This window comes from Gobius niger (assembly GCF_951799975.1).
Source record: "Gobius niger genome assembly, chromosome: 21".
In the NCBI taxonomy this organism is placed as follows: domain Eukaryota; kingdom Metazoa; phylum Chordata; class Actinopteri; order Gobiiformes; family Gobiidae; genus Gobius; species Gobius niger.
Window position 1 is genome coordinate 23,922,231 of NC_136872.1, and position 18,910 is coordinate 23,941,140.

An 18,910-nucleotide genomic window follows, 5' to 3' on the forward strand; every position below is an offset into this window, starting at 1 on the left:
GAGCAGAGATCCACTGTGACCCAGCCTGAGGAGCAGAGATCCACTGTGACCCAGCCTGAGGAGCAGAGGTCCACTGTGACCCAGCCTGAGGAGCAGAGGTCCACTGTGACCCAGGGTGAGGAGCAGAGGTCGACTGTGACCCAGGGTGAGGAGCAGAGGTCCACTGTGACCCAGGGTGAGGAGCAGAGGTCAACTGTGACCCAGGGTGAGGAGCAGAGGTCGACTGTGACCCAGGGTGAGGAGCAGAGATCCACTGTGACCCAGGGTGAGGAGCAGAGGTCGACTGTGACCCAGGGTGAGGAGCAGAGGTCAACTGTGACCCAGGGTGAGGAGCAGAGGTCGACTGTGACCCAGGGTGAGGAGCAGAGATCCACTGTGACCCAGGGTGAGGAGCAGAGGTCGACTGTGACCCAGGGTGAGGAGCAGAGGTCCACTGTGACCCAGGGTGAGGAGCAGAGATCCACTGTGACCCAGCCTGAGGAGCAGAGATCCACTGTGACCCAGGGTGAGGAGCAGAGGTCAACTGTGACCCAGGGTGAGGAGCAGAGGTCCACTGTGACCCAGGGTGAGGAGCAGAGATCCACTGTGACCCAGCCTGAGGAGCAGAGATCCACTGTGACCCAGGGTGAGGAGCAGAGGTCAACTGTGACCCAGGGTGAGGAGCAGAGGTCGACTGTGACCCAGGGTGAGGAGCAGAGATCCACTGTGACCCAGGGTGAGGAGCAGAGGTCGACTGTGACCCAGGGTGAGGAGCAGAGATCCACTGTGACCCAGGGTGAGGAGCAGAGGTCCACTGTGACCCAGGGTGAGGAGCAGAGATCCACTGTGACCCAGCCTGAGGAGCAGAGGTCGACTGTGAGCCAGGGTGAGGAGCAGAGGTCCACTGTGACCCAGGGTGAGGAGCAGAGGTCGACTGTGAGCCAGGGTGAGGAGCAGAGACCCAGGGTGAGGAGCAGAGATCCACTGTGACCCAGGGTGAGGAGCAGAGGTCCACTGTGACCCAGCCTGAGGAGCAGAGGTCCACTGTGACCCAGGGTGAGGAGCAGAGGTCGACTGTGAGCCAGGGTGAGGAGCAGAGACCCAGGGTGAGGAGCAGAGGTCGACTGTGACCCAGGGTGAGGAGCAGAGGTCGACTGTGACCCAGGGTGAGGAGCAGAGGTCGACTGTGACTCAGGGTGAGGAGCAGAGGTCGACTGTGACCCAGGGTGAGGAGCAGAGATCCACTGTGACCCAGGGTGAGGAGCAGAGGTCCACTGTGATCCAGGGTGAGGAGGAGAGGTCCACTGTGACCCAGGGTGAGGAGCAGAGGTCGACTGTGACCCAGGGTGAGGAGCAGAGGTCGACTGTGACCCAGGGTGAGGAGCAGAGGTCCACTGTGAGCCAGGGTGAGGAGCAGAGGTCCACTGTGACCCAGGGTGAGGAGCAGAGGTCCACTGTGACCCAGGGTGAGGAGCAGAGGTCCACTGTGAGCCAGGGTGAGGAGCAGAGGTCCACTGTGAGCCAGGGTGAGGAGCAGAGATCCACTGTGACCCAGGGTGAGGAGCAGAGATCCACTGTGACCCAGGGTGAGGAGCAGAGATCCAGCTTAACCCAGGGTGAGGAGCAGAGGTCCAGCTTAACCCAGGGTGAGGAGCAGAGGTCCACTGTGACCCAGGGTGAGGAGCAGAGATCCACTGTGACCCAGGGTGAGGAGCAGAGGTCCACTGTGACCCAGGGTGAGGAGCAGAGGTCGACTGTGAGCCAGGGTGAGGAGCAGAGGTCCAGGGTGAGGAGCAGAGGTCCACTGTGACCCAGGGTGAGGAGCAGAGATCCACTGTGACCCAGGGTGAGGAGCAGAGGTCCAGCTTAACCCAGGGTGAGGAGCAGAGGTCGACTGTGACCCAGGGTGAGGAGCAGAGGTCGACTGTGACCCAGGGTGAGGAGCAGAGGTCCAGGGTGACCCAGGGTGAGGAGCAGAGGTCCAGCTTAACCCAGGGTGAGGAGCAGAGGTCCAGCTTAACCCAGGGTGAGGAGCAGAGGTCGACTGTGACCCAGGGTGAGGAGCAGAGATCCAGCTTTCAGAAAGTCGTCTTGAAAACTAAGAAGCTCCTTGTGATTTTCTCTCCAAATGTTTCTGGAAAATATTAGAAAATAAACCAAGGGTTAGTGAGGAGCAAAGAGGCGCGTTTTCACTTTTTAAACGGTTGTAGTCGATGGGCGAGGAACGCGCTTTTCTTTGGTCCTCATGGCAGGGAGCTAACGCTGCAGCAGTACCACCCCCTGGTGGCCAAGGGCGGCTCCACGCAGCCGTGTTAATCTCACTGACCACTCGGGATAATTACAATGAATGGCTGAATAAGACCAACCAAAGAGAGACACTCCCCCCAAAATAGATGTTCAAATTCAATTCAGATTCAAATTCAAATCAATTCAGGTAGAAATGGATCATGTTTACATACTGTATAGGCCAACTGTACTTTCTGTGCCTGAAATAAATGAATGAAATGAAATGAATGAATTCAGACGCTTTTTGCATCAACAGAAGAATCGCGAAACGTAATATTGCGATATATATTTTTTCAACACCCTATAAATAAACTTAACTTGGACCTTCAAACCTAATGAACCTAATAAAAAGGTAGTGATGCTGCTACACTGAAGGCTCGTACCTTGAGGTTGTCGTAGTGGCGGCGGCTGCTGCAGTGCTGCTCTCGCGCCGTGGACTCGCTCAGGTAAAACACAGAGCAGAGGTCGCAGAAGAAGCCAAGCTTTGGAACGACATACTCCTGGCCTGAAACACAGAACCAAAGTCGCTAGAAATCGTAGAGAAAAACGTGTGAAAGAGTGCGTGTGGCTGTTACCGAGAGGGTTGTTGGGTTTGAACGGAGGCAGCTTTATGTCAGACGGAACAGGAGGCGACTGAGACCGAGAACGCTTTGACTCCGGACCGTCGGCGTCTGTTCTCCGTTTACTGCCCACTGCAACAACACAAGGAGAGTTATCGTGACTTTGTGGCTCAGATACATTAAAACCAAATCAATAAAATGCAGATAAACGAATGTTATAAGAAACTTGGAGCAATACAGGAAACATGAGCAAAATCATAGGACTGAGTTAACTTTTTAAATACCTTAACGTCTTAACTCCCGCCTGAACCGAGAGCATTTTCTCCAGTTCAGCTTTACCCAAATCCTGTAGGCCAGTGTAACGCCTCATTTGAAAGCTAAGACCTACAAAACTCTAAATGGATCTTTTTCCTGGCGTCATCACATCACATCTTTTTTGGGGGGGTTCAACTCATTTTGTAACTTTTTTGTCATTTTTTAAATACTTTTTTTCACATTTGTTTGGTCATTTTTTTGTCTTTTTTGTCATGTTTTTGTAATTTTTTGTTATATTTTGTCATTTTTTGGTCATTTTTTGTTATATTTTGTCATTTTTTGGTCATTTGTCATTTTTTACTTTTTTGTCATTTTGTGTTATTTTTTGTCATTTTTTTGTCTTTTTTTGTCATTTTTTGTCATTTTTTTGTCTTTTTTTTTGTCTTTTTTTGTCTTTTTTTTGTCATTTTTTCTTTTTTTGGGGCATATTTGTTATATTTTGTCATTTTTTGTCATATTTTTGTCATATTTTTGTCATTTTTTGTCATTTTTTGTCTTTTTTTGTCATATTTGTTATTTTTGTCATTTTTTGTCATTTTTTGTCATTTTTTTGTCATTTTTTTGTCATTTTTTATTTTTTGTCATTTTGTGTTATTTTTGTGTCATTTTTTTTGTCATTTTTTGTCATTTTTTGTCATTTTTTTTGTCTTTTTTTGTCTTTTTTTTGTCATATTTGTTATATTTTTGTCTTTTTTGTCATATTTGTTATTTTTGTCATTTTTTGTCATTTTTTGTCATTTTTTGTCATTTTTTTGTCTTTTTTTTGTCATTTTTTGTCATTTTTGTGTCATTTTTTTGTCATTTTTTGTCATTTTTTTTGTCATTTTTTGTCATTTTTTTTGGTCATTTATTGTCTTTTTTTGTCATTTTTTTGTCATTTTTTGGTCATATTTTGTGTCATTTTTCTGTCATTTTTTTGGTCATTTTTTGTCATTTTTTGGTGTCATTTTTCTTTGTCTTTTCTTTGTTATTTTTTGTCACATTTTTGTCAAAGTTTTCTCACTTTTTGTCACATCTTCATCATTGTTTTAATCTCAGTTCTGTCGCTATTTTCCCACCTTTTTTCCAGAAGCTTTTGGATTGGGGTAAAGCCAAACTGGAGAAAATGTGCTCGGTTCAGGCGGGAGTTCAGGGGTTAAATCACATTTGAATTAAAGTGAATTTACCTGTTTTCCCGGCGCTCTTTCGACCCCGATCTGGGGATTTTAACGTCTCCTCGTCCTCTACTTCTCCCACGCCGTCCACCATCACGAAGCCTGGAAGCTCTTCTGAAACAAAGCGGAAACAAAGAAACATCTTACAGTCAGTTTTTTCTTTAAATGTGATGTAGATGTTAAAATCCGTAACAAGTACAATTACATTTAGCAATATCTGAGTCCATTAACAAACCTGTCTCTTCTTCAAGCTTCTGTTTGGCTGATTTGGACGTTTCTGGCGTCTCTTCTGCAGCTTCACCTGGAGTTCTCAAAGTCTAAAGACAAAATGATTACAGAGTTAGCTATTAAGAGAATAAGCATTAAAGAAAAGGCTAAAATCGTTAAAACTTTTGAAACATTTGAAGAATTCTTGAAATACTCACTTTTTGTTGGGTCAGCTGGTTCTCCTGTTCCTCGTCGGTGTTGTCTGGAAACTTCTCTCCATCGCTGACCATTTCCAAATCTACTTTTTGCGCTTCCCCTTCATCCTTCCCGGCCCTTTCTTGCTCTGAATGTTGGACGTCTACTGAAACGCTCACTTGGATGCCATCTTTTCCTACAAATTCGTTATCCTTTTCTTCTGATCGTTCCTCCGACTCCGCATCTTCCTTCTCGACTGAATCTCGCCGTGCACTAAGTTCTGAGGCAAATTTGGTGTCTTCACTTGGTTGATCCTCAGTCAAATCTACAATTTCCGCATCCACAACTTCACGAATTGGCTTCACCTGGAGTTCTTGGTTTGCTTTTTCTTCCAAAACTATCTCAGATTTGTCCATTTCTTGCTTTGCTGATGCTTCCATTTTGTCTTCAGTATTTGACTCCTGTCGTTCTTCAATGGCCTGGCCAACATCCTCGACACATCCCGATTTCGAAGGGCTCTTCCTGGGTTGTTTGCGTGGCCTGCCTCTCCTCTTGGCAGGAGACCTTTCCTGGTCCTTACCCTCCGTCTCATCTTGAACAGATTCCGTTTTGGACAATCCCTTCACATCTTTCTTCACCGGAGATTCAGATTTGGACTCTTGCTTGGGTTCACTCCGTTTATTTACTCTTTGTTTCGGAGAGATTCCTTCACTAAGAACCACTTTCCCGCTTCTGGTTGTTCTCGTTGTTCGAGTGGTCTGTGTTTCAGTCTTCTCGACTTCCAAAATGGCCACCTTGCTTGTATCCTCTGTCTCCTTAGAGGCTCGGTCGCTCAAACGTCCGGATTGCTTCTGGTCGTCAATTGTAGCTTCCTTAATGCTTTCTGAAGACTCTTGCTCGACGATGGCAGCTTTCTCCTTTCCTTCTCCCACGGCTTTTTCCTCTTCAGATGATAGTTTGTCTTCAGTCGATGCATCTTCTTGTAAACCTTTCACCAAAAGAGTCTCAGAGGTTTCTCCTACACTTGGCATTTGTTCATCTTGACTTGGATCTCTGTGAATTGGCTTGTCCTCTTCAACAATCTCCATCGTTTTTGCTTGCTCATCTTGCTTCTCGTTTTCAGATTCATGGACTTCATCCTTTCTTCCTCCCGATTTTGCAGGAGTTTGTGGTTCTTTTCTCGGTCTTCCCCTCCTAGCTTTCGGAGTCACCGTTGGTTCCTCTTCCACAGCATCTTGTATCTTGATCTCCTGTTCGATCTCTTCTTGTACGTCAACTTTAGACAAATCTTTCATGGCTTTTTCCTCTTCGGATGATAGTTTGTCTTCAGTCGATGCATCTTCTTGCAAACCTTTCACCAAAAGAGTCTCAGAGGTTTCTCCTACACTTGATATTTGGTCATCTTGACTTGGATCTTGGGGAACTGGCTTGTCCTCTTCAACAATCTCCATCGTTTTTGCTTGCTCATCTTTTTCAGATTCATGGACGTTGCCTTCATCCTTTCTTCCTTCCGATTTTGCAGGAGTTTGTGGTTCTTTTCTCGGTCTTACCCTCCTAGCTTTCGGAGTCACCGTTGGTTCCTCTTCCACAGCATCTTGTATCTTCTGGTCGATCTCTTCTTTCATGGCTTTTTCCTCTTCAGATGATTCTTGCAAACCTTTGTCAGTTTTCACCAAAAGAGTCTCAGAGGTTTCTCCTACACTTGGCATTTGTTCATCTTGACTTTGATCTTCGGGAACTGGCTCGTCCTCTTTTTCCTCAACTGTTCTGGGCACATCATCTACAATAATCTCCATCATTTTCGCTTTCTCTTCTTGGATGTTACCTTCTTCCTTCATTCCTTCGAATTTCGAAGGAGTTTGCGGTTGTTTTCCAAGTCTTCCCCTCCTAGTTTTTGGACTCACTTCCACAGCATCTTGTATCTTGATCTCCTGTTCGATCTCTTCTTGTACGTCAACTTTAGGCAAATCTTTCATGTCAGGCCTTTCAGATTTTGTTTCTCTAACAGGAGTTCTTCCGTGTCTCGTCGGCGTGTTTCCTCTTAGTGGCGTATTGGAGGATTGATCTCTTTGGGAAGATCTTGTTTGTCTCAAAGACCGAGTTTGTACGTTTTCAACCGAATCTTTTTCTTCACGGCTTCCTGTTTCTTTTGCTGGAGTTTCCCCACTTTGTGATGGCGTACTGTCCTTTTCCGATAAATCACTTGTTGAGGTCTTTCCCTTTTCAGTAGTTGACTTAGTTCCTTCCTCAACAGAGTCCAAAATCTCAAATACACCTTTCTCCGAATCAGTGGCACTTCCTTTAAAGTCTTCACTTGTTTTGTTTTCAGCTTCATCTGACGAGGGTGCTGTTTTGACCGACTTTCTTCCTCTTGTTGATCTTGGAGATACATCTTGCTTTGACAAACTATCCTCAATCGAATCCTTCTTCCCTCTAGTGCTGCGTCTTCTCGTCAAGCTTTCGTCTTTCGTAGGTTCCTCTCTCACCGAATCTTCAGCTTTCAATTCAACCATTTCCTCCTCTATTCTTGGAACGTTTGACTCCTGTTTGTTCCTTGCTTCCAGTTTTTCCTTCTCATCGCCTTGAGTTGATCTTCCACTCCTCGTTGACCTTGCGCTAGTGGCTTCCTTCTGCTTGGATTCCATCTCATCAATAACTTTAAAGTCATCTTTTTCCAACAACGTCTCATCTTTGGGAACATCTTCACCTTTTCCCGCTTCTTCTGTAATAGTTTGATCTTCAGCGGAAGCTACGATATCAAAGTTTTCATGTTCACTGCCTTCTTGACTATCAGCTTTGGCAGCTTTGGAACAAACCTCTTGTGTTTCAGTAACATCGTCCTCTCTTTTTCTTTTGCTTCCCGCATCAGGTTTCAAATTCTCCTCATTTTCAGATTGGGAAGCGTCCATTACAAGACAAACTGATGATAGTTTGTCTTCAGTCGATGCATCTTCTCGTAAACCTTCCACCAAAACAGTTTCAGTTTCTCCGACACTTGGCATTTGTTCATCTTGACTTTGATCTTGGGGAATTGGCTCGTCCTCTTCAACAATCTCTTCCTCATGCTGCTTCTCGTCTTCCTTGTTGGGAGCCTCTTCAGACAACCTTTCATCAGTTGGTTCTTCATTGGCTTCATTGTCTAACACTTGGACGGCCTCTACAAAGTGAACTCCACCATCTCCTGATTTCATTGCTTCGACAAATGAATCTAAAACCTGGTAGTTTTCGGAAATGTGTTCGTCTGTGGCGTCGCTCGAATCTTCTGTGGCGTCACTCGAATCCTTTTGCTCTTCCGGCTGATCAAAGTTGGATCCTTCAGGGCCTAGTGGTTCATGTTTTCTAGCGTCATCTTTAACGTCTTCAATGTTTTCCGCAGTTGGTTCCACACACGTCGAGCTCTCCTTTGATTCTGCGTTCTTCTCTTGTGTTTTCGAAGAACCTTTGTCCGACCCCATGAGGCCAGACTTTGCCAGGTCGCTCTCCTCTGGTTGATCCTTGGGCTTTTCCGAACGCTTATCGCAAGAAGAGGAGGATTGGCTACAACTCCAGTGATATTTCGATATTCGATATTTAGATTTGGACGACTCGCTGGGTCTTCTAGGGGAAGAAGAACTGGACGGAGAAGATCCCGAGGAACGATGTTTTGTTGATTCTCTTGGAAACGACAGGCGGAATCGAGCAGAGGATGAACTGACCATGTCCCAGTCCTGCCGCCAGTCCTGCTCCTCTCTGCCCAGGAAGAGGTGGTAATGAGACATGTCTTTGCATTTACACGAGGGTCCGTCGAAAGGAGACACGAGGCAAACAGCGTCGCTTCCAGCCCTCTTTACACGGCGTTTCACCTCAGCTGCACTGAAATGATAGTAAAACAAATATATTTTCCCACAATACAATGGCAACCACAGAGTCAGCTACACCTTCTTAAAAGCACAACAGTATTCACCCTGCGCGTTTTCTCCAGTGCTGCTTTACCCAAATCTAAAAGCTTCTGGACCAGGAGCATTTTCTCCAGTGCTGCTTTACCCAAATCCTGTAGGCCAGTGTAACGCCTCATTTGAAAACTAAGACCTACAAAACTAAATTGATCTTTTTCCTCACATCAGATTTTTTTTCATCACTTTTTTTGTCGGGCAGACATATCATTTTTGTCAAATTTTCGTGACTTTTTTGTCACTTTTTCTGCAAATTATTATCACTATTTTGTCCATTTTTTCTCAAATTTTCGTCAAATTTTTCTCACTTTGTCAAATTTTTGTCAATTTTTTCGTAATTTTTTTAGCAATTTTTTTTTGTCAGTTTTTGTCACTTTTTCATCAAATTATTCTAATTTCTTCGTCAAATTCTTATCACTTTTTTGTCCATTTTTTGTCAATTTTTCGTAAAATTTTTCTCACTTTTTTGTCAAATTTTTGTCATTTTTTTGTCAATTTTTTGTAATTTTGGTCACTTTTTCGTCAAATTATTCGCATTTCTTTGTCTTATTCTTATCACTTTTTCGTCAATTTTTTCTCAAATTTTTTCAAATTTTTCTCACTTTGTCAAATTTTTGTCCATTTTTTCATAAATTTTTTTGTCACTTTTTCATCAAATTATTCTAATTTCTTTGTCAAATTCTTATCACTTTTTTGTCCATTTTTTGTCAATTTTTCGTCAAATTTTTCTCACTTTTTTGTCAAATTTTTGTTCATTTTTGTCATTTTTTTTGTAATTTTGGTCACTTTTTCGTCAAATTATTTGCATTTCTTTGTCTTAATTCTTATCACTTTTTCGTCCATTTTTCCTCAAATTTTCGTCAAATTTTTCTCACTTTTTTTCCACATTTTTGTCCATTTTTTGTCACTTTTTCATCAGTTTTTTCTCACTTTTTTCACATTTTCGTCCTTGTTTTCGTATCAGTTTTGTTGCTATTTTCGCACCTTTTTTTCCAGAAGCTTTTAGATTGGGGTAAAGCTGGAGAAAAAGTGCTCGGTTCAGGTGGGAGTTAAGGGGTTAAGTTTAAACGTTATTTATGGTAAGAATAAAAATGTACTTACGTCTCCAAAGTCAGGACTCTTCTCCTAAAGTGAAAGAAAAACAAAATGACTCATAATACAATACTCATACTGATACATCATGAACATAGGACAAACCTGTAATAGATAATAATGGATTAATGCAAATCATAACAAGTGCTAAAACATTCTTAAAGGGATATTTCAGGATTTTTGACATAGGGCGTCATTTCCTAGTTTTCCAGAGTGTTGTTGTCCTTGTATTTGAAGAGTTTAGCAGTGCTAGGCTAGTGCTAGGCTAGTGCATGTCTATGGTAACTAGTAGCCTGCATTAAAAACCTCTTCTAAATCATGGGCTCGTCCTCCAAACGTTGCCATATCTGACTGTTTTTAATGCAGGCTACTAGTTACCATAGACATGCACTAGCCTAGCCCTAGCCTAGCACCACTTAACTCTTCAAATATAAGGACTGCATGAATTTAAAAAATATATATATATCTCGAGAAAAAAACACTCTGGATGACTAGGAAATGAGGCCCTGTGTCAAAAATCCTGAAATATCCCTTTAAGAAATGATTAATGCAGCTGCATGTGTTAAAATTCAATCTGACTGACTTCCTGTTTGACAGAGGACGGGCCTATAGTTATATTTAACCCCTTAACTCCCACCTGAACCGAGCACATTTTCTCCTGTTTGGCTTTACCCCAATCCAAAAGCTTCTGGAAAAAAGCTGTGAAAATAGCAGCAGAACTGAGATGAAAACAATGATGAAAATGTGACAAAAAATGGCAAAAAACAACAAAAAAATGACAAAAAATGAAGAAAATAAATGAAGAAAAAAAATGACAAAAATGTGACAAAAAATAAAGAAAAAATAAAGAAAAAAAAATGACAAAAATGTGACAAAAAAAGACAAAAAACTAAAAAAACAAGAAAAGACAAAAAATGACAAAAAAAAAAAAAAAACAAGAAAATGACAAAAAATAAAGAAAAAAAATGACAAAAATGTGACAAAAAGACAAAAAAAAAAAAAAAAAAAAAAAAAAGACAAAAAAAAAAAAAAAATGAAGAAATAAATGAAGAAAAAATAAGACAAAAATGTGACAAAAAATGACCAAAAAAACGGAAAAAAAAAGAAAAAAAAAAAAGGAAAAAAAGGTGACTAAAAAAGGAAAAAAAATGAAAAAGACAAAAAATGTAGAATAAAATGACAAAAATGACAACAAAATAGACAAAAAATGACAAAAAATAACAAAAAAATGACAAAAAATGAAGAAAATAAATGAAGAAAAAAAATGACAAAAATGTGACAAAAAAAGACACAAAAATGACAAAAAAAAATACAAATAAAAAAAGACAAAAAAGACAAAAAATAAAGAAATAAATGAAGAAAAAAAATGACAAAAATGTGACAAAAATGTGACAAAAAAAGACAAAAAAAAGACAAAAACATGAAAAAAACAAAAAAAAAATGACACAAAAAATGACAAAAAAGTTTTTTAAAAAATGAGTTGAATCCCCCCCCAAAAAAGATGGAAAAATCTGATGACGTGAGGAAAAAGATCCATTCAGATGAGTTTTGTAGATCTTAGCTTTCAAATGAGGCGTTACACTGGCCTACAGGGTTTGGGTAAAGCTGAACTGGAGAAAATGCTCTCGGTTCAGGCGGGAGTTAAGAGGTTAAAGGCACTATACCTGACTTTTTTTCAAGCCGTGGAACTAAATTTGTTTAGTGAGATGAAAGCAAGGATGAAAATGATGACAACGTGAGGAAAAAGGTCAGTTTAGATCCATTTTGTAGGACTTTAGATTTGGTTAAATGGGGGATAATCTTAAAACAAAGAGACAAAAGGCACTTACCAGAGCTCCTCCTGCGTCTTGTCTTCCGGCTGGTAGTTGCAGAATTTGAGCCTGACTTTGGCCACGTCGCTGACTTTGGGCAGCTCGATACAAACCTGCGGGAGGACGAGGATGAGTTTGGTATAATTATGAGGAGCGTTTTGAGCCGTACCCTGTTGGCCAGAGGCAGGAAGCCGAGGACGGGGGCGGCGGACGCCACCACTTCCATCACCAGTCGAACCAGCTTGGCGGTGAATCTGCCCAGGAAGACGCAGAGTAAGCGATGCTCCAGCTGGTGCTTCTCCGGGGCGCGCTGGAAACGAAGAGAGGGGGGGGGGGGGGGGCTAAACATCTGTAATTGTTCAGTTAAAGACACAGAAAACATTTACAGATGTGAATATGAACGTACGCTGTTGCTCAGTGCCATGAGACTGGTGTATGCTTCTTCCTGTGAGACGAAAAGCACAAAACAATCTGCGTTAATCATGACAGACACTATTTTAATCGGCAGATAAAATCAATCCATAAAACATCAATATAATCATTACTTGATTACCGTAAATGCTCTAATACAGGCCATCTCATCTCATCTTTGTCACATTTTTTGTCATTTTTTTGTCATTTTTTGTCATTTTTTAAATCAATTTTTGGTCATTTCTTGTCACATTTTTTGGGTCATTTTTTGTCATTTTTTTGCCATTTTTTGTCAAATTTTTTTGTCATTTTTTGTCATTTTTTTGGACATTTTTTGTTTTTTGGTCATTTCTTGTCACATTTTGTCACATTTTTTAAATAAATTTTTAGTCATTTTTTGTCACATTTTTGTCACTTTTTTGTCAATGTTTTCTCACTTTTTTGTCACATCTTCATTGTTTTCGTCTCAGTTTTGTCGCTATTTTCACACCTTTTTTCCAGAAGCTTTTGGATTGGGGTAAAGCCACTGGTTCAGGTGGGAGTTAAGGGGTTAGAAGATAAAGTATACGCAGGACATTATCTTCTTTTCAGCTCGTAAATTTAACCTCTTAAACCCCGCCTTATGCATTTTACCCAGTTCAGATCTTACAGCATCTAGACCATTGTAACACCTCATTTGAAAGCTAAGACTTACAGAACTGTTTATGTTGCGTTTTCAGCACATGTTTGTCACTTTTTTAAAAAGCATCTTTTAACTGTTTATGTTAAGCATCTTTATCGTGTTTCGTTTCTTTTTTAAGCGTTTTTGACACTTTTTTTATTGTCTTTTGGTCTTTTCGTTGGTCGTTTCTTTTTGTTGCTTTTTTGTCATATTTTTTTCACTTTTGTCGGGTTTTTGTCATTTTTTTGTTACTTTTTTGTCATATGTTTTAGTCTTACATTTTGGCCCACTGTGTATTTGAGTTTGACACCCCTGGGTTAAACTGTGTTAGCACAATTTGGGAACCGCTTCCCTAGACTATACTACTACTGTGTTTTAGCTTCTTTTATTCTCCTCAATAGAAGATACAAATGTCAGTGAAACTTGCCTCCGTCGACACAGAAAACAGTTTGTCGTGGATGTAGTGCGGCTGGAAGGCAGGCTTCTTTATGTGAGCATTGGTGAAGAAACTCTCGGCGAACTGAGCACATTTCTCTGCCGAGTAGAAGTTGACAAATGCCTGAAACACAAGTGCAGAGGCGACACGTTTGATGTAGAAACTCCTCTGATTGTGACGAGTGAGTGAGACTTACTCTATTCTGCAATGGCAGGACGATGAAGTCGTAATAGAAGCATTGCAGATTTGTGCCCTTTAACCAGGGCCACACCAGGTGGGTCTGAGACTCGTGAGTGAAGCCGGTGCATTGTAGATTTGTGAGCATGACGGCTGTTTTATCAACCGCAGGGAAGCTCTGGAGGAGAAACAAGAACAAGAACAGTCCAGGAATCACACAGAAAATACACTTTTCAGTTCAACGAGAAAGATTTTACCTCCATAAAGCACTTCTTCATCGGCACCGTCTCGAAATCTACAGAACACATTAAGTCAAGCGTGTCATATTTATTGAATGTTCTCATGAATTAACCTCTTAACTCCCGCCTGAACCAAGAGGATTTTTTGTCATTTTTTGTCACATTTTTGTCATTTTTTGTCACATTTTTGTCATTTTTTTGTCATTTTTTTGTCAAATTTTTTAGCACATTTTTGTCATTTTTTCGTCATTTTTTTGTCAATTTCTTGTGACATTTTTGCCACATTTCCATCATTGTTTTCGCCTCAGTTTTGTTGCTATTTTCACAGCTTTTTTCCAGAAGCTTTTGGACTGGGGTAAAGCCAAACTGGAGAAAATGTGCTCGGTTCAGGTGGGAGTTAAGGGGTTAACCCCTAAATGTGACAAAAAAGTGAGAAAACGTTGATGAAACGTGACGAAAAAATGACAAAAATGAGACAAAAAATGACAATAAATGTGACAAAATATTTACGAAAAAATGACAAAAAAAGACAAAAAAATGACAAAAAATGTGACAAAATATTTACGAAAAAATGACAAAAAAAGACAAAAAAATGACAAAAAATGTGACAAAAATGTGGCAAAAAATGACAAAAAAGTCACGAAAAAATGACAAAAATGTGACAAAAAATTAAAAAAAAGTGACGAAAAAATGACAAAAACGTGACAAAAAAATTACAAAAAAGTGACAAAAAAGACAAAAAAATGACAAAAAATGTGACAAAAAAATGACAAAAATGACAAAAAAATGACAAAAAAGTGACGAAAAAATGACAAAAATATGACAAAAAAGATACAAAAGTGAGTTGAATACCACCCCCCCAAAAAAGATTGAAAAAAAACTGCTGACGTGAGGAAAAAGATCCATTTAGATGAGTTTTGTAGATCTTAGCTTTCAAATGAGGTGTTACACTGGCCTACAGGACTTGGGTAAAGCTGAACTGGAGAAAATGCTCTGGGTTTAGGCGGGAGTTAAGAGGTTAAACACTTACTTTAGGTCTCACTCGTATGACATTCACAGCAGACAATGAAGAGGAATATTTAATAATTACCCAACCCCATCATTTCTGCAGATTCAGTGATTTTTTAAACCATAGAAAAAATATCATGATAATATCGTTCTAATCGTCCCATCCATGTTCTCCTCCCTCCCTGCCTGTGTCCGGCCTGGTCCGTACCTGGGATGTGGAACCAGGGGGACTCCGTGGGGAACAGGAAGGACCCGCAGCTCATGGTGATGTAGTACTCCCCCCGGCTGAAGTGGGGGATCCTGCTGCTCCTCTGCGGGACGGTCACTCCGGGGGCTCGGTCTGCGGCGTCGGGAATGGCCGCGAACACGGACGGAGCTGCACACGGGACAATCACGGTTTTTAAGGTTCACGGCTGGATGAATGTGAAAACCCCCACATGGACTCACGCTGGGGGTCGTGTTTGGGCCTGGGGGAAATCATGCGGGTCAGCGTGTACGAGGGCGGTTTGTCCAGAAGGCTGTGGTAAACTCCCAGTCTGTCGGCGCCTGCGTTCGACTCGTACTCCACAAACGCCTAAAAAACATGCACGCTTTAACGGCGCTCTGTTGTTTTATAGTCATTACTCAGACGGTTTTCAGTCGGAGTCTCTCTGTCAGACGTACCTGGTTGAGCAGCGGAACGTAGTTCGTGATAAATCCAAACTTCTCCAGTTTCTTCCTGAATTCAGCCATTAAGTCACTGTCGATGTTTGAGATGAAAACCGTTCTCTCTCTGTCGACGTTATCCCGTTTCTGTCAATAAATGTTCAATATTTAGACCCTAAATGCACGAGTTTCCCTCAGGTTCTTCAGGTCATGATGTGTTACAATAAACTGGTTTCACTGTTATAATATAATGTGGTGGAGCCATGAGTAAAGTCTGTCCACTGCTCATTATGAGTTAATATAAGGGGACAACGAAAGCTATGAAGAAGGAGCTCTTTCTAACCTACTCTGGACGAAAAGAGTTTTGGCTTTGAGAGGACAGGACTTTATTACATTTTTATTTTATTTTATTTTATTGGTGAGTCAAAACCAATGGGCGCTGGCTGCTCTGCTTTATGCCCACAATTTTCAGTACCTTCGGTGCTAATTTTCGGTACTTTTTCTCTCCAAGCGTCAATAAATGATCCGCAGTGAGGCTAAAAAAGCCTGAACTCATGAGCAGCTTCAGCACAAATGCAGAAGCAAAGCTGTAACTTACTCACACTTCTGTCATTATCAGAGATGGCAGAGCTGCGGTCTGAGCCAGGACTAAACCAGGACTAAACCAGGACTAAACCAGGACTAAACCAGGACTAAACCAGGACTAAACCTGGACTAAACCAGGACTAAACCAGGACTAAACCAGGACTAAACCAGGACTAAACCAGGACTAAACCAGGACTTACAGTAAACTGGTAAAAAACCAGGACTAAACCTGGACTGAACAAGAAACTAGACTCTTAGACAAAGAGAAAAGCAGTGACAACGAGAAACACATGGGCTTTACCTTTACCTTTACCTTTATCTTTATCTTTATCTTTATCTTTACCTTTACCTTTATCTTTACCTTTACCTTTACCTTTAGCTTTAGCTTTAGCTTTACCTTTAGCTTTAGCCGCAGAGCCTGAAGTTCCTGCTGTTGTTTAAACTCCAGCTGCACCGGAGCGTTTGGATCAAAGATTGTCTCTGGAAAAGGTGAGGCTCACTCTGCATTAGCCATGTTTGGAACAGTTATGGTGCTTTTCAGTGACAGAGTGAGCGCTCTCACTATGTAACAGATCTGTGACGTTTGAGGAGCTTTCACTGTCGAACAGCTCAGTGAGTTTAGAAAAGTTTATCTTCAGTAAACGGTCCTGATGTGGATCTGGTCTGTTCCTGCAGCTCAGGAGGTAATAATGTCCTTTCTCTCTTTTTATCACGGCTTTAGTGGGAATTCTGCTCAAAACATGAAGTTACAGGTGACGCTGCTGCTCCTGTTTTGTGATGTTACGTGTTTGTGCCGCTGTGCTGTTTGTTTTCCTGAACGAAACTTTTTATACACATTCTTTTAACTCAATTAAAATAACATAGGTATCGAAAAAAGTACTGTTAAGGCACCGGTACCGAAAAGCAGGTATCGTTAAAGTAGTGGTATCGAAAAACAAACAAACAACGGTACCCAGCCCTAATCAAGAGCGGCCATTTTCCTGAGGTTCTAGGTTAAAGGAATAGTGAGATACTGAGATATGCTCTTACGTAACCTTAGACGAGTTAATATATCCCCGTCTGGTCTTTGTCCGTGCGCTCTGTCAGGCAAACGGAGCACATACGCAGCCTCTCCCACATGTCACATAGCTCCAAAAAAGCTCACGATAGAAGCTACCAAGCTCTTCCACGTGTTCCCTATTTAAATAAAGTTACGTGAAGTGTTTTCATGCGAAGTATATTTACACAGAAATGTAGCATGTCGATTTTATAAGCAGATAAAAAGGGGGACTATATTGTGAGGCGTAATGATACAGGAGCAAAACGTCCGCGCAGTAACTCCTAAAGACTTCCCCCGCTCACTTCCGTCAATAACCTAAAAAAACGGTGGCCTATTCCTTTAAGGTTAAGTTATACTTTATTGATCCCCGTAGGGAAATTCATTCTCTGCATTTGACCCGTCCTCGGTGCCGCTGGGGCGACCTGTAGGAGCAGTGAGCTCCAGCCTGGGCCGGCGCTCGGGGACCCGTGTCCATGATGTGCAGCCAGGCTGGTGGTCAGAAACACCTGGCTGGAGGATTCACCTATTGTACATGTTTTTAGTGGTAGGGGAAACCGGAGTACCCGGAGGAAACCTGTGTTCTGACACTGGTTTGGAATATTTCATCCCCAGAACGAGAAATGCAATACAATTTTTAACTCTCGATTCCCCCAAAAGTTCCCAGATGTTGCTCCCAGGTCTACAGAAGAACGTATTTCCAAAAGAGCTTCATACTCACGATATGACGCGCAACACGCACCAGCCAACAGTAGAAGCTCCACTGAAGAAACACGAGGAGCAGGTCAGGAGGAAATACTGTGAAGTGAACTCTAAAGTAAAGACGCTTTGTTACCGGTTCCTTCAGGCATCCCTTGAGGACGTGGGGTTTGAGCCGACGGCCCCTGAACGCGGCGAGCGGGTCCGGCTCCTCCTCGAAGGCCCTCACCAGGTTCACGATGGCCTGGCTGTCGGGCATGAAGACAAAGGCCATGTTGCTCTGAGGGACCACGTAAATGTCGTTGGCGTCGTTGAGGAACCCGAAGGGCGACAGCTTCTCCGCCAGCTCCGCCTTGGTGTACGGGTCCTGAGGGTCGTAGTCCGGGAGGTCGCAGAGAAGCACCAGCCTTCGGGACGTCTTACAGAACTGGAACGGAACATCACAAGTGGACAAAGTACTTGATTTGGCTACTTGAGTAAAAGTACAGATGGTTAACCACTTAACTCCCGCCTCAACCGAGAGGATCTTTCTCCTCACGTCATCAGATTTTTTTCCATCATTTTTTTGTTGGGTATTCAACTCATTTTTGTAACTTTTTTGTCATTTTTTTGTCCATTTTTTAATCAAATTTTGGTCATTTTTTTGTCACATTTTTACAGTTTTTTGTCGATTTTTTATCAAATTTTTGTCATATTTTTGTCATTTTTTTGTCCCATTTTTGTCATTTTCTTGTGACATTTTTGTGAATTTTTGACACTTTTTCATCAATTTTTTGTCACATTTTTGTCACATTTTTTGGTCATTTTTGTAACTTTTTTGTCATTTTTTTGTCAATTTTAATCAAATTTTGGTCATTTTTTTGTCACATTTTTGCAGTTTTTTTGTCGAATTTTTATCACATTTTTGTCATATTTTTGTCACATTTTTGTCATATTTTTGTCATTTTTTGTCACATTTTTGTCATATTTTTATCATTTTTTTGTCACATTTTTATCATTTTTTCATCCATTTTTTGTCACTTTCTTGTGACACTTTTGTGACATTTTTGCCACTTTTTCATCAATTTTTCTTCACTTTTTTGTCACATTTCCATCATTGTTTTCGTCTCAGTTTTGCTGCTATTTTCACACCTTTTTTCCCAGAAGCTTTTGGACTTGGGGTAAAGCCAAACTGGAGAAAATGTGCTCAGTTCAGGTGGGAGTTAAGGGGTTAAGTTGCTCAGTCAAAGTGAAGTACTGAGCTATTATAGTTTTTACTCCACCACATCTGAAAGAACCTGAAACACTTATTTACACGGATTTGTACTTTCTACTTGGAATACGATCAGTTTTTTAACTTAACCCCTGCCTGCACATTTTCTCCAGTTTGGCTTTACCCAAATCTACAAGCTTGAAAAAAGCATCAAAATGGCGAGGATGAAAATGTAACAAAAAAGCAACGAAATCAGAAAAGAGATGAAAAAGCCACGACAAAAAAGTGAC

The 18,910-nt window shown here is 41.5% G+C and overlaps 1 protein-coding gene and 2 long non-coding RNA genes across 3 annotated transcripts in view; all 3 read right to left on the bottom strand.

Moving 5' to 3' along the window:
* Positions 1-2,054: 2,054 nt before the first annotated feature.
* LOC306980820 lies at positions 2,055-2,953 on the bottom strand. Its single transcript, XR_013794055.1, has 3 exons — positions 2,841-2,953; positions 2,649-2,770; positions 2,055-2,113 (listed from the first exon to the last, which is right to left on the bottom strand). It is a non-coding gene; the product is annotated as an uncharacterized lncRNA (long non-coding RNA).
* Positions 2,954-4,307: 1,354 nt separating this feature from the next.
* LOC306980825 lies at positions 4,308-4,755 on the bottom strand. The gene is made up of 3 exons (XR_013794056.1): positions 4,720-4,755; positions 4,530-4,611; positions 4,308-4,408 (listed from the first exon to the last, which is right to left on the bottom strand). It is a non-coding gene; the product is annotated as an uncharacterized lncRNA (long non-coding RNA).
* A 2,272-nt stretch (positions 4,756-7,027) lies between these two features.
* LOC306981041 (uncharacterized protein) overlaps positions 7,028-18,910 on the bottom strand; it is a gene marked incomplete at both ends in the record, with an annotated part of 28,057 nt that continues 16,174 nt past the window's right edge. The window contains 13 exons of the mRNA XM_079580587.1: positions 7,028-7,075; positions 7,183-8,548; positions 9,730-9,753; positions 11,550-11,644; positions 11,701-11,880; positions 11,938-11,976; positions 13,031-13,162; positions 13,236-13,394; positions 13,474-13,511; positions 14,672-14,839; positions 14,911-15,037; positions 15,127-15,255; positions 17,565-17,855. Coding sequence (XP_079436713.1) covers positions 7,028-7,075; positions 7,183-8,548; positions 9,730-9,753; positions 11,550-11,644; positions 11,701-11,880; positions 11,938-11,976; positions 13,031-13,162; positions 13,236-13,394; positions 13,474-13,511; positions 14,672-14,839; positions 14,911-15,037; positions 15,127-15,255; positions 17,565-17,855 — 2,796 coding nt within the window. The remainder of the gene's footprint in view (positions 7,076-7,182; positions 8,549-9,729; positions 9,754-11,549; positions 11,645-11,700; positions 11,881-11,937; positions 11,977-13,030; positions 13,163-13,235; positions 13,395-13,473; positions 13,512-14,671; positions 14,840-14,910; positions 15,038-15,126; positions 15,256-17,564; positions 17,856-18,910) is intronic.